Source organism: Microcaecilia unicolor, chromosome 2, assembly GCF_901765095.1.
Source record: "Microcaecilia unicolor chromosome 2, aMicUni1.1, whole genome shotgun sequence".
Taxonomy (NCBI): domain Eukaryota; kingdom Metazoa; phylum Chordata; class Amphibia; order Gymnophiona; family Siphonopidae; genus Microcaecilia; species Microcaecilia unicolor.
The window spans coordinates 610,635,649-610,649,365 of NC_044032.1; the positions used below are offsets into that span (position 1 = coordinate 610,635,649).

Here is a 13,717-nt window from a genome sequence, read left to right on the forward strand (position 1 = left end):
CTGCAACGGTAGTTGAAGACGTCCTTCGCTATGCTTCTGTCCCTGCGATGGCAGTTGAGGATGTCCAAAATGTGGGTGTTTGTGAGAAGGAGGTCCATGCCTGGATGTTTCTGTGAGAAGGACGTCCATGCCTGGTATGCCTCTGACACCCCCTTTATTTATTTGGATTTTGGATCACGAATAGCAGAAGTGGGATTTGAACTGGCCACCTCTGGATTGCAAGACCAGTGCTCTAACCACTAGGCCACTCCTCCACTCCCTTGAAATTTGGCCATCTCTGTGGGGGGGAGGTATGTGTGTGTCAGAGAAGGCATAATGAAGGCGTGGACGTCCTTCTTTCAAACATTTTTGGACGTCCTCAACTGCATTTCCTTCTATCAGATGACACTATTTTTAACGATCATAGATAAAAACGATGTATATACATTTAAGAACTAGAATTTCTAATTAAATTTTCTCTCTTTTGAAGTATAGACTATTATTCCACACTGGGTCATTTTAGTTTCTCATGATCTGGAACACCCCTCATCATGAATATGCAAGTGATTAATTTATGATGTTCACCGGAAGTGACACTGTAGGATGTGGAGTTTGATCTCTATATAGAAAAGACACCACGGCCATTTTGGGAGGGATCCCATAGCGGTAAGACCTGACGTATCTAAAGTTATCGGCAAGTACTTCTTTTTTTAACTATATTTCACTTCTAGATATGTGGATCTAGTTTGTTTTGCACTTTTCATATATATATTTTTTCACTTATTGGTTTTGGCACCTCAATTAAGTTTACGTACATTTTCTTTTTGAAGGTCATGCACGCCTTGAGACAGCCCTTAGCGGCGAAACTCTGGCCACAGTCGGGTGTGATTGACTCATTGTGCATGTTTTTGTCTACCTGCATTCAGAAGTTTAAGTTAAGTAATTTTTCATCTTTTTTTTGATCCATTTACTATCTTTCCTGTGAAGTTTTTTCAACCTTTGAATATGAGAGTTAAGGTTTTTTTTATGCCGATGAAGATAGCTAACCCACATGATTTCCTTCACCTTTATCTTTGAAAATAATCATAGCAGGGGGAAGTTGGGTTCAGATGCTTTTTCCCTTTTCTCATTTTGGTTGCACTTCACAGGTTCATAGTATTGGTTAAAGTACCTTGTAACTCATAATAAGGGAGATATCTTTGTGTGCTGAGTTCCCTCTATCACTTACATATCTGAAAAAGGTCTTGTCCCCCTATTTTACAGTATTGACTGTCTTTTCTTCCACTTGTCTCTTCGCTTTCCTAACAACTTTTCCAGCTTCCCTTAGCTTTTCCAAGTACTTTTGCCTGCCTCCCTCTTTCTGAGTCATCTTGTAATATGTGAAGGCTAACCTTCTTTCCTTTACCTTTTCAAGTACTACATTTGAGAACCAGAGTGGCCTTCTTTTCCTCTTACCTTTTTTTTTTTTTTTTAATCTTTATTTATAAATTCTTGGATTCATACAGTAATGCAACATTTTTCGTTTTTTAACCTATTTCTCTATATATCCTTTAACAATTACTTCCTCTGCACAACAACCCCACCCTCCCCCCTTCCCTCCTATATCCTCTCTTCCTTTCTCCTGTACAGTACGGTTATCCTGGTCATACTACCTCTAGATCCAATACTAGTACTTTTCCTCTTACTTTTAATAAATTAGATAATGTGTTAGATAGGATCTTTGTGTCATCAGCGATTGTTAACTGATGGAAATTGAATGATATTTTTTCCTGTAAGCTGGTCAGATCATTGTTTCATTCACTGTAGTTTTGTTAGTTCAAAGGTATTAAGAAAAAAAAGTTTCATTATCTGTAGTAATGACAGTGAATTTGAAGCAGGATCTTACCAGCTCAGTTATATCTACTATGTTATCTTCCCTTATTCCATCTTTTGAAGATGTAGATCTATATGAAGGTACCCAGCAATGGTTTGAGGTCCTACAGTCAGCTGCCAAGGATCTTCTACAAAACAAAACAATTCCTCCTTCTGTTGTATTTAAAAATAAATGATTTCATTCAGGGTTGTTGTTACTGTTGAAACGTCAAGTACGACAGCTTGAGCGAAAAAAATCCTACTGCGGAATTGCATCAACAATGCAGACTTCAAGTAAATTTTATTGTAGGGAGGTTATGAAGAGTAAAAAAAAGATTTTATAAAAAAAAACCACTTGTCTCAAGTTGACAATAATCCTCATTGGGTTTTTTTATGATAGTTTCTTCTTTGACTTGCTCTCGGCCTGGATTGGATACACTGGAAAACTCTGTCTACTGGGGGGATTTTAGAGGGGTTTTTTTGTTGTTGTTTTTTTTTTTATAAACAACTAAGCTCTTTGAAGCTCTCCTCATATATCATATGCAAAATGGCCGCCATATAGTGGTATTGTTGTCGCCCTCTTCATTTCACCCCTCGACCTGTACCGCCTCCTCTACAATGGACTAATAGCTGAAGAGCTTTTTCCTGCTGACAAGCTTCTCGGCCATTCGTAGTTTGAGACTGCCTCCTGCACTGCACTACCTCCGCCTTCATTGTTTGTCTGTCTGATTGGAGAAGTTGGAGAACGGTTCCTAGCCATGATGGGACTTCATCTTTTTGCCGTCCCGGTTGTTTCCTCCTGGTCGCAAGATCTGATATTCTGTGTCTCGGCGAGTCAAGATCTGATTCTGGACTCATTTCTCTTTACTTTCTCTTCCTTCCCCTACCTGCTGCTTATTTATTTCTTTATATTTTGTATTTATCTTCCCTTCCCTCCCTTCTGCCTCCAACTGTCATAATTATTTTTCATTAGTTCATTGTAAGCGGCTCTGGGGCTGCTTTAGTGGCAAAAAGCGGGGTATAAATGATCTAAAATAAATAAATATTTGAGCGTAATTTATCTGACACACAACAGGTAAGTAGTTCCGATGGAGACAACAGCTATGTGGAGCAATTTTTGTTCCGTGTCAGTCACTGAGTTTGTTAAACTTTTTCAATCTATTAATTCCTCAGCAGTTTGGTTGGGTTTTCTTCTGCTTAACTATTTGTTGTTTGGTAAGGAAACGATTGCTTCTTTTCAAACGTACTTGGTGAATCTTTCATTAAATGCTGGTTGTGTCCCAAACAGTCTTAAGGAAGCTATTGTAAGGCCCGTTCTTAAAGAGGGGAAGAATATTGAAGACGGTTACCCAGGTTTTACACTTATTAGCTAAGATCTTAGGAAAAAAAAAAAACAGTTTTGTTTCAACTGACCGAGTTTCTTGACGCTACAAAGATCTTGTACCCTCAACAATCTGGTTGTTGCTGTGATCACAGCACACAGTCTTTGCTGTTGGAAACAGCAGACGAAATACAGGTTAAGGCCCTATGGATACAATTAGATTTAGCAGCTGCATTTGATACAGTTTCTCATTCAAAATTGTTACAATGTCTCAGGAACGTTGGCGTTAATTCCACTGTTTTACAGTGGTTTGTTTCTTATTTTTCTGATCATGTGAACTCAGTATCTTGGAATTCTGAGCATTCCTCAAAAAGAATTTCCTCTAGGGGAGTCCCTCAAGGCTCCCTGTTATCGCTTGTCCTTTTTATTTTGTACCTTCAGCCATTGTCCAAGTTGTTAGAGACATGGAACATTGATTTTCATTTCTTGCTGACAATATCCAGCTTATTTTTTATGAAAGATAATCAAGAGGATACTATTGCTGATTTCAGTAGTAAGCTTAGAATCCTTATAGACTAGATGCACACTAATGATTTGGTATTGAACATGGACAAGTCTTCAGCTATGTGGCGTTCACATAACCAAGTCTTAAAGAGTTTTATCAGAAATTATTGGCCACCTTTTGTCTCTTTTTCCCCACTATAATCACTCTGAGAGTGGGGTGCGATAGCGATTTGACCTTTAAATTACATATAAGTCACGTGGTGTGGTGAAGACCTGTTTTATTAGCTGCATTTGTTGAAACAACTGAAATTCTTACTTACTAAAGAAAATTTGTTGAAATTAGTGAATACTTTCATTACAAGCGGATTAGACTACTGTAATTCTTTATTGATTGGTTCAAGTAAGTAAGCTTACAGAGATTGCAGCAAGTACAAAACACAGCTGCTCGGCTTATATCTGGTGCAAAAAAGTTTGAACATATTACTCTGATTTTGTATAATCTGCATTAGCTACGTATTTCCAAATAGATGGAATTATGTTTTGTTTTTAGGTCGTCCTGTGTCTTTAACCCAGGAAACTGACTATCCCCACCGTTTACTAAGCTGATTCACTTTGAATGGGCTGTGTCAACATTGCCGCGTAGTTTAGTACAACCCGGGGGGGGGGGGGGGGGAGAGTAAGTATTTATCTGCATGATCATTGCATTCTTTGAAAAAAGGACTTGAAGACTACCTGACCACTTCTAATCCTGGTAATGCAAGAAATCCTACTTGTATTACCAGGATCAGAAGTGGACAGGTTGTCTTCGACTCGGAAAAAAGCTTTTTCATATGTTGGACCTTATTTGTGGAATTCCTGGGTTAATTGTTTTTCTGATTTTTCATCCTATTATGCCTTCTACAAACCATACTGTTCAGACAGTGTTATGATGTTGAGTAAATGTGATGACTGTTTAGGATAATTTTAAACATTTATTTTTTGTAGAATGTATTTGTATTAGCTGATATTATCTTATTACGTATGTATACAACTATTGCTTTTATTGTAAACTGCTTAGGAACAAATAGTATGCAGCAGCATATAAAGTTAATAAATCCAATCCAATATCTCTCCAGCCCCCCTGGGCCTATCTTCACTTGTCCCCAATGGTCCAGTGGGTCCCAGGGCAGAAACTATCCTCAGTTTTCATCTTTCCCCCTAAACCTACCTCTCCTGTCCCCCCTTTCTCTATTTCTATGGATGGCACTCTCATTCTCCCTGTCTCATCAGCTCGAAACCTTGGGGTCATCTTTGACTCCTCTCTCTCTTTCTCTGCTCATATTCAACAGATTGCTAAAACCTGTCGTTTCTTTCTCTATAACATTAGCAAAATCCGTCCCTTCATCTCTGAGCATTCTGCCAGAACCCTTATCCACACTCTTACCACCTCTCGTCTTGATTATTGTAACCTGCTTCTCACCGGCCTCCCTCTCAGCCAACTCTCTCCTCTTCAATCAGTCCAAAACTCTGCTGCGCGACTCATTTCCCACCAAAATCGCTATGCTCACATTAGCCCCCTCCTTAAGTCACTTCACTGGCTCCCTATCTGTTTCCGTATTCAGTTCAAGCTTCTCTTATTAACCTATAAACTTATTCACTCTGCCGCTCCCCAGTACCTCTCCGCTCTCATCTCTCCCTACGCCCCCCCCCCTCTCGGGTACTCCATTCTGTAGATAAATCTCTCTTATCCGTCCCCTTCTCCTCTACTGCTAATTGTAGACTCCGTTCCTTTTGTCTGGCTGCACCTCACGCCTAGAATAGATTTCCAGAGCCTGTGCGTCTAGCCCCGTCTTTGGCCGTTTTCAAGGCCAAACTTAAGGCCCACCTCTTTGCCATTGCTTTTAACTCCTAACCTCTACTCATTTGCCCTGTCCTTTATCTTCACCTATTTATTCCCTTACCCTTAATTGTTCTGTCTGTTTACCTGTCTTATCTAGATTGTAAGCTCTTTGAGCAGGGACTGTCTTTTTTGTGTATGGTGTACAGCGCTGCGTATGCCTTGTAGCGCTAGAGAAATGTTAAATAGCAGTAGTAGTAGTTGCTCCTACTCTTGCTGGCACTGGGATCAAAATGGCACCAGACACCTAGCAGTAACCGTGGTACTACCACTACGGTTCAAGTTGCCGTGTAAGGGAAAGAGAGGGCTTCTTTTACAAAGCCACGCTAGCTACTCCCGCGTGGCAAATGAGAGGAAGCCCATAGGAACTGAATGGGCTTTCTATCATTTGCCGTAGCAAGAATCAGTAGCGTGGCTTTGTAAAAGAAGCCCCAAGTTTTGATCGGGGGAATGGGATAGCACAGACGACCCCTTTTGAAATGCCATCTAGGAGCATCGGGGCCACGGCTTTGAAGCCAACGCTCCCGAGATGGTACATTGACTCTGCTTGCAAGGCTGCTCACAAGCAATGTTATTGATATACCATGGGAGTCAGTAAACTGTGGTATTCAGCTACTGCTGGTTGGCGACTCCCATGGTATATTAAGCTGCGGTAAAAGCCCAACTGTTAACATACCTTGATAACTACCCCCCCCTAAGTGGCAGAAACATTATTCCAATGTGATATCATGCTAGGAAGGTACCAACATAACAAGGTAATTTACCTGCCAGCTGCTAACAAATCAAACTCATTCCTCTTCCAGCCAAACTAAAAGAAAAAAAAAAAAACAGGTAAATTTGTACAAGAATGCTTTGGTAAAAGGGAGCAAATGAAATTTCCCCAAATACATTGAGAGCAATTTTCAAAGACCATTTAGCCTCATAAATAGGCCGTCTGAAAATTGTACATGCAGGTAATAAATACCCATAAAAATGTGTGTGTGTGTGTGTGTGTGCGAGGTGCCACGATACGTGGACTATTACCCACGGTCAGCAGATCTATTCTTGAGGATGGAACTGGGGCACAGAAGGTTAAAAAGTCCACAGTTTTGCTTTTTCCAAAACTACGCAAGGACTTTCCTTTAGAAAACTGGCACAGTTTAAAGTAACACAGACACTTGCAAAATCTGTATGTCGAAACTTGTCCACCCCGTAACTAGCAAAGACAAGATCAGAGGCATAATACCTGATGAGGTGTTAATTAATATGGAATTAGTTTCAGGAGTTGTCAGTATTTCGATAATGAAAAAAATGCCAAGAGCACAACCTTTCTTTCATACAGCTCCTAGCAGAGCAAGTGATGATTTTCACTGATCCAGAACCTTTCTGACCTTTGCTTTCTTCTATCTCATCAAAGGCATTGCTATTAACCCTAGACATCTGTGAACTGTACTGGAATATTTGAAATATACTTCAGATTGGTTTTATTCTTTTAGCAGAGCTATTTGAAAATGTTGTATTTCTTTGTGTCTTCTGTTCTATGCCCTTCTTGATCAGATAATCTCTACAGGATCTGGAAAACAGACACAGAAATTTATTTATTTATTTGCATTTGTATCCCACATTTTCCCACCTATTTGCGGGCTCAGTGTGGCTTACAATACATTATGAGTGATGGAAATACAATTTGTTACAATACGCTTATGGGTTACATTGTGAAGAGTTGTGGGAAGACAGAGTAAAGTCAGGATATCATTTGGGAATAGAACAATGGAATAAAACAAAGGGGAGTTGAGGGGCGATAAAACAGTATTAAGGGAACATAAAGGTCTAACAATTTTATCTATGGGTTGAGTTTTAAGAGAGTTGAGGATACGGGGGAAGAGAATTCAGAAAAGAGTGTGTTGATGCGTATCTGTTAGGGTGTATGGACTTCATGTGTTTTTATCCTTGCTGTAGATTTTCTCAAAGAGATACGTCTTCAGTAGTTTGCGGAAGTCGGTTAGTTCGTAGATCGTTTTCATGTTGCGTGGTAGTGTATTCCAGAATTGCGTGCTCATGTAAGCGAAGGTTGATCCGTGCAGTACTTTGTATTTTATGCCTTTGCACTTAGGGAAATGGAGATTGAGGAAGGTTCGGGACGATCTTCTAGCGTTTCTGGGTGGCAGGTCTATTAAGTCAGACATGTATGCAGGGGCTTCACCGTGAATGATTTTGTGGACTAAGGTGCATACTTTGAAAGTGATACGTTCCTTGAGTGGGAGCCAGTGTAGTTTCTCCCGTAAGGGTCTTGCACTTTCGTATTTTGGTTTTCCGAAGATGAGTCTGGCTGCTGTATTCTGGGCTGTTTGTAGTTTCCTCAGTATTTGTTCTTTGCAGCCCGCGTATAGTGAGTTGCAGTAATCCAAGTGACTGAGTACGAGTGATTGCACTAGGCTGCGGAAGACAGATCTTGGAAAGAATGGTCTTATTCTTTTCAGTTTCCACATGGAGTAGAACATTTTTTTGGTTGTGTTGTTCGCATGAGTCTCAAGTGTTAGGTGGCGGTCAATAGTGACTCCAAGGATTTTTAAATTTTCTGAGATTGGCAGACTTAGTTTAGGTGTGTTAATGGCGGTAAATTTATTCGTGTTGTATTGGGAGGTATTGGGTCTGAAACTATCGCACACTAAAAGAAATCTCCCCAAACAATGCCGTAGCTGATTTATTTATTTATTTTATTTTAAACACATTTATACCCCACATTTTCCCACTAGTAGTAGGCTCAATGTGGCTTACACAAGACCGTAGGGCAAACTACAGTTCAGTAAAATACAATTAAACAGTGTAATAGTAAAATAGTAAACGTATAGGTAATGTGTAGAAAAACAAAGATAATAAGACTGAATAAAAAATTATAAGGTCCGAGGGTGGGGGAGGGGGAAAGGGGGGGGGGAGAAAAACAATATAATTTTTAGTTATTTGTTGATGTTGAGGGTTTTTGTACCAGATGAGAACTGGTAGCTTGTAAGCTACGAGATTCTATGTATTGTATTACTCTTGAGGTGTTGAATAAAAATTTAAATTGGAAAAAAAAATGATAAGGTCCATGGATTTTGCTATAACAAAGAAGAGGTAAATTAGGTTTAGTCAGGAAGGTAGGCATTCTTGAACAAGGTGGTCTTCAGTAATTTCCTAATCGCTGATTGTTTTCTCTTTTTACAACTGGCATGAGGGCTAATAGGCCCATCTTGGCATCAAGGACTCATCAACCCTTGGATAAGAAAGGCAAACTTTCCTCTGCCAACCAAAGTAAAATAGAATCAGTTTCAGATTTCCACTGTTTTTTCCACCTTAGAAAGTGCTTACTCAGGGCTAGATGCACTAAAGTCCTTGGAAGAGCCGTTCCCTTACCGATTCCATAGCGAATCGGTAGGGAACGGCCATGCATCAAGGAAATGGAATGCAAATGAGCTGCTCATTGTAGCTCACTTGCATTCTCTATTTTCTCGGAAAACAGTCGGCCAGTCGAGCATGCGCAGAGCACCCAAGCGTTATGCTGGCTGCTCTGCGCATGCCAAGGACGTCCCTGACAAGCACTGCCAGAGCCGCGGGCCGGAGCACAAGCTGCAGCCGCCGGTACAGCCGGTGATCCCTGCCGCCCCACTCGCGGAAGAAGGGGTGGATTGCGGCTGACCGTGCAGACCCTCCTCCCCGGGAATGCGCGGCTCTGGGGGCGAGAGTTGCACCAAATTACCACCGCCGGCATCAGGACGTGCGAGAACACATAACATGGACGTCCTTCACTGAAACTTTAAAAAAAGGACAGCCCTGACGAGCAATTGGACGTTTTTCCCCAGATTTTTTTGTGATGGGTGTTCTTCTGTGAGGACGTCCAAATAAAAAAACTATTTAGACGTCCCTTTCGATTATGCCCCCCTCCAGGTCTCTCTCCGCCAATTACAGCGTGTTTAGCTGACACCGGTGACCCATCACACAAAACATCTGTGGAAAAATGTCCAATTGCTCATCAGGGCCGTCCTTTTTTTTATGTTTCAGTAAAGGATGTCCACAGCCGCGCATTCCCGGGGAGGAGTGTCTGCAGCCGCAATCCACCCCCTTCTTCCGAGAGTGGGACGGCAGGGATCACCAGCTGTACCGGCGGCTGCAGCTTGCGCTCCAGCCTGCGGCTCTAACAAGTCTCATCAGGGACATCCTTTTTTTTTTTAAGTTTCAGTGAAGGACGTCCATGTTAGGTGTTTTAGAAGGACGGCCCTGATGAGCACTTGGACGTTTTTTCCCCGATTTTTTTTGTTACATTTATAGAAGTTTTTAGAGGCTGCGCAACCCCAACGTGAGGTACAGACCTCCCGTCAGATTTTCCACGGTTAGGCAATCGGAAAACAGTAATGCATCTCATTACAATACAATTTATACACATTGGGGTACTAATTAGCTCATCTGCATTCCGTTTTCGTTAGCTGCTACCGTGATCGGAAAATGGCTCGGAGAAGCATTTACTGCATGCCATGGTGTACTACTTGCTCGTTAATGGCTCGTTAAGTTTAGTGCATCTGGCCCTCAGTTAAGCCAGCGGAGTTGAATTTATACTGGAAACACATTAACAGTTCCCCAACGCCCTCACCGACTAAGTGCACTGGGCGGATCTCCCATCTCCCCTGCTATCCTCACTCACAGGCATCCTGTTCCCAGACACAGGTGAAACACAAAGGATAAGCGCATTACTGAGGATTAAATCCAGCTTCATCAACATGTGTCAAACTGGTTTAAAGATCAAATATAAAGACAAGCTACACCCTGCTCCAGTCTTATAAAACCCTATAGATTACAGTAGGAATCCAACTCAGTTCAGCCCACACCCACTTAAAATAATCTTCAGAATAAGGTCACATTTATTAGGTAGGGTTTGAACTCCTTTCATTTTTGTATTATTTTTCTTGCTCAAAGACATACACGTACCTTGGCTGGAACAGCCAAAGAACACAGTAATCTAATGGTTACTACAGGGGGAACTGGTTCTCACTGCAGCTCCTTATGACTCTGGGCAAGTCACTTAGGGGGAGATTCTGTATATGGCGCCTAAAAAGAGCTGAAATCAGTGCCGACTAAGCGTATTTTATAATCGGCACCTAGATTTAGGAGTCGATTATAGAATAAGCTTAGTTGATATCTCAGCGCCTAAAACTATGAGCATTCGTTTACACCAATGAAAACGTGGCGTAAATCCGGGCACATAGATTTACGTGGACTGGGCCATAAATTTCAGAATGCCAGCGAAACGCCCATTTCCCTGTCCACAACCACGCCCCTTTTTGCCTACACGTGTTAGAAGTTTGGCGTACTTCATTACAGAATATGCTTAGCGAGCTCTGCTCGTAAATTCTAATCAGTGCCAATTAGTGCTCATTATTTATTTATTTATTTGTTGCATTTGTATCCCACATTTCCCAACCTATTTGCAGGCTCAATGTGGCTTACATTGTTCCGTAATGGCGATCGCCAATTCCGGAATGAGAAATACAAAGTGGTATGGCATTAATAAGTGACACAGTAGATTAAGCAATCAAGAATAGAGAATTCATTTTCGTAGTCAGAGATAAAGTGGTAATTGCGTTAAAGTTCATTAGTGACAGAGTAATTTAAGCAGTCAAGTATTGAGAGTTTGGTTTTATCCAGTTCTGGCATGGGTTTTGTTGTCTGGTATTTAGGATGGATCACTGGGGTATGCCTTTTTGAACAGGTTAAACATTACTGCTTGTTAAGTGCTGTTATCACCGCCCATTAGCTTGTTAAGTTACGTACATTTGTTATAGAATCCGTGTAGAAATCTCTAGGCGCGTTATATATAATCTGGGAGCTAACCCTCCATTGCCTCAGGTTCAAAATAAGTACCAACACATAATACATAAACTGCTTTGACTGTAACCACAGAAAGGTATATCAAAAATCTCATCCCCACCCCCAAAACAGGAAACAGAGAAGCCCCCATTCTAAGGATTCCGGCTATTTATTTTTATTTGGGTTTCACTAGGGGGAAAGGTCTCCAAATGGGTTAGTTTTGTGCACACCATGACAGTAATAAACCTCATTCCTGTGTATGAAGCCTCTTGTGTCTAATCAAGGACTATTTCTACTTGCTTTACTACTGCTAAGTGCTCTCTTTTCAACTGAAATTGTTTCAAAAAGAATATCGAAAGTCTTAATTTAGATTCTCAGGATGATGACACAGTGATGAATTTCAATGATTTACCCCTGGATTCTATATAGTGAGCCTAGAGATCCGCACCTATAACAACGCACATAACTTAATTGGCCGAACAAGTTAATTAGCATTGATAACAGCTCTTAACAAGCAATAATGAGCACTAATTGGAACCGATTAGAATTTACAAGCACAACTTGCTAAGCGTATTCTGTAATGAAGTGCACTGAATTTCTAATGCTTGCAGGCAAAAAAGGGTGTGGTTATGGGTGGGGAAACGGGCATTTTGTGGGCGTTTCGAAATTTACATGCATAGTTATAGAATATGGCCCAGTGCGTAAAAATCTACGCACCAGGATTTACGCCACGTTTTAGTAAATGGATGCATGTAGTTTTAGGTACTGAGATATCAACTAAGCGTATTCTATCATCGGTGCCTACATCTACGTGCCAATTATAGAATACGCTTAGTTGACACTGATTTTAGCGCCAATGTTTTAGGCACCATATATAGAATCCTCCCTTAAGGGCCTCTAACCAAAGATGTAATGAAACTCTCACATTAACACTTAAAAGTAACACTTAAAAGTAACATTAACACTTAAAAAACAAAGGCCACACTGTGTCACATGAAATGAAATCCAAGGCACAAGAATATTTGTTTTCTCAAATCATCCAATATTGAAATGCAGTATCTGGTATTTTTTTTGTACAATTGTTTCAGTTAAATCTAGGGGCGGGGAAATGATTAAAAATTTTAATCGCGATCAGCCATGCGGTTAAATAAACAGCAGAAATTGAAAGGTCTGCCAGAGACTCAGAAGTTTCGCCGCGTGGGAGAGAGACTAGGAAACAGCACTGGAGGAGTCATCAGGAACACTTCTAAGGGGGGGGGGGGGGGCAGGAGAGTTCTTCCGGTGAGTCAGGGAAGTTTCAGTTTTTGGGCTTGAAAACGCAAGGCTTCCCCTAATTCTTGCACCCCTGTGCTGAGAAACTGAAAATACAGCAGTACAGGTACACAAATGGGACAGGAGCACGTCCCTGTTAATAAAAAGGATAAGCATTACAAATTTCCATCTGCAACGCGTTAATTGCATTATTAATGTGTTAAATGCCCACTCCTAGTTAAATCCAAGAGCAAACTCTAATTATAGCAGAGCTCCAGCAACAAAGCATAAGGCTGGTTGAGCGTGGAGCACTTGACTATCAGCATACAGTACTAGCGCCACCATGTGGTGACAATTCAGATTGTCTGACTTTGAAGCTTATTTGCTAAAGATATTTGCATTAAGTGCAAAACTGGAAAGTGTGTTCAGTGACATACTTGGTCATATGCAAGGAATTCTTATATATTCTCTAACTTAACCAGGTTCTTAATCACTGCGTGGTAACTAATTAAACTTAGATGTCTTATAGTTCAGTGTTCAAGCACTTCCAGCAAAAAACAAAATCTTAATAAATTGCGACAAATGTTGTAATAATATGTTTGTAAGAAGGGGGAATTTTCATATAGCTCACAAAGTTGCTTTGTGTATGGGTACTTTTTACTTACTGGTTGATAGACCCATTAAAATATTATGTCAATCAGTGTGGCTGGTGGTCAAGTTAATCAGATACCTTTATTTGGTTAAAGCTAATGATACATAAAAGCAATTGGGTTAAATTTAAGACAGCCTTCTGGCACAACCAAAATTGTTCTGATAAGTTTAGCCACATAGCACTGATACTCGAAGCTGTCCTGCCAAACTGAATTCATGCCTCCAAATGCCCATAACGTTTGGAGGCATGCCCTTTCTGAGAAGTTCCGAGAAGAGAGGACATTTCTCTGGTAAGTGAACGCTACTTTGCTTTGTGCTTTGAGAACTTAAAGATTGGAGTTTAAGCGAGGAATTGTAGGTTAGTGTTAGGCAAAATAAAAATATAAAAAGCAACTTTTATCAACTAATCTCCATAGTCTTTTCCACTTAGTTTTAAAAACTTTGTACCACAGCATTAACAGACAGAA

General features: G+C 40.6%; 1 protein-coding gene across 1 annotated transcript in view; it reads right to left on the reverse strand.

Annotated features, from left to right (window-relative positions):
• Positions 1 to 13,717, reverse strand: part of LOC115461641 — a 254,455-nt gene that overhangs the window by 174,007 nt on the left and 66,731 nt on the right. The window contains exon 7 of the mRNA XM_030191619.1: positions 6,296 to 6,339. Within this exon, the coding sequence (XP_030047479.1) occupies positions 6,296 to 6,339 (44 nt within the window). The remainder of the gene's footprint in view (positions 1 to 6,295; positions 6,340 to 13,717) is intronic.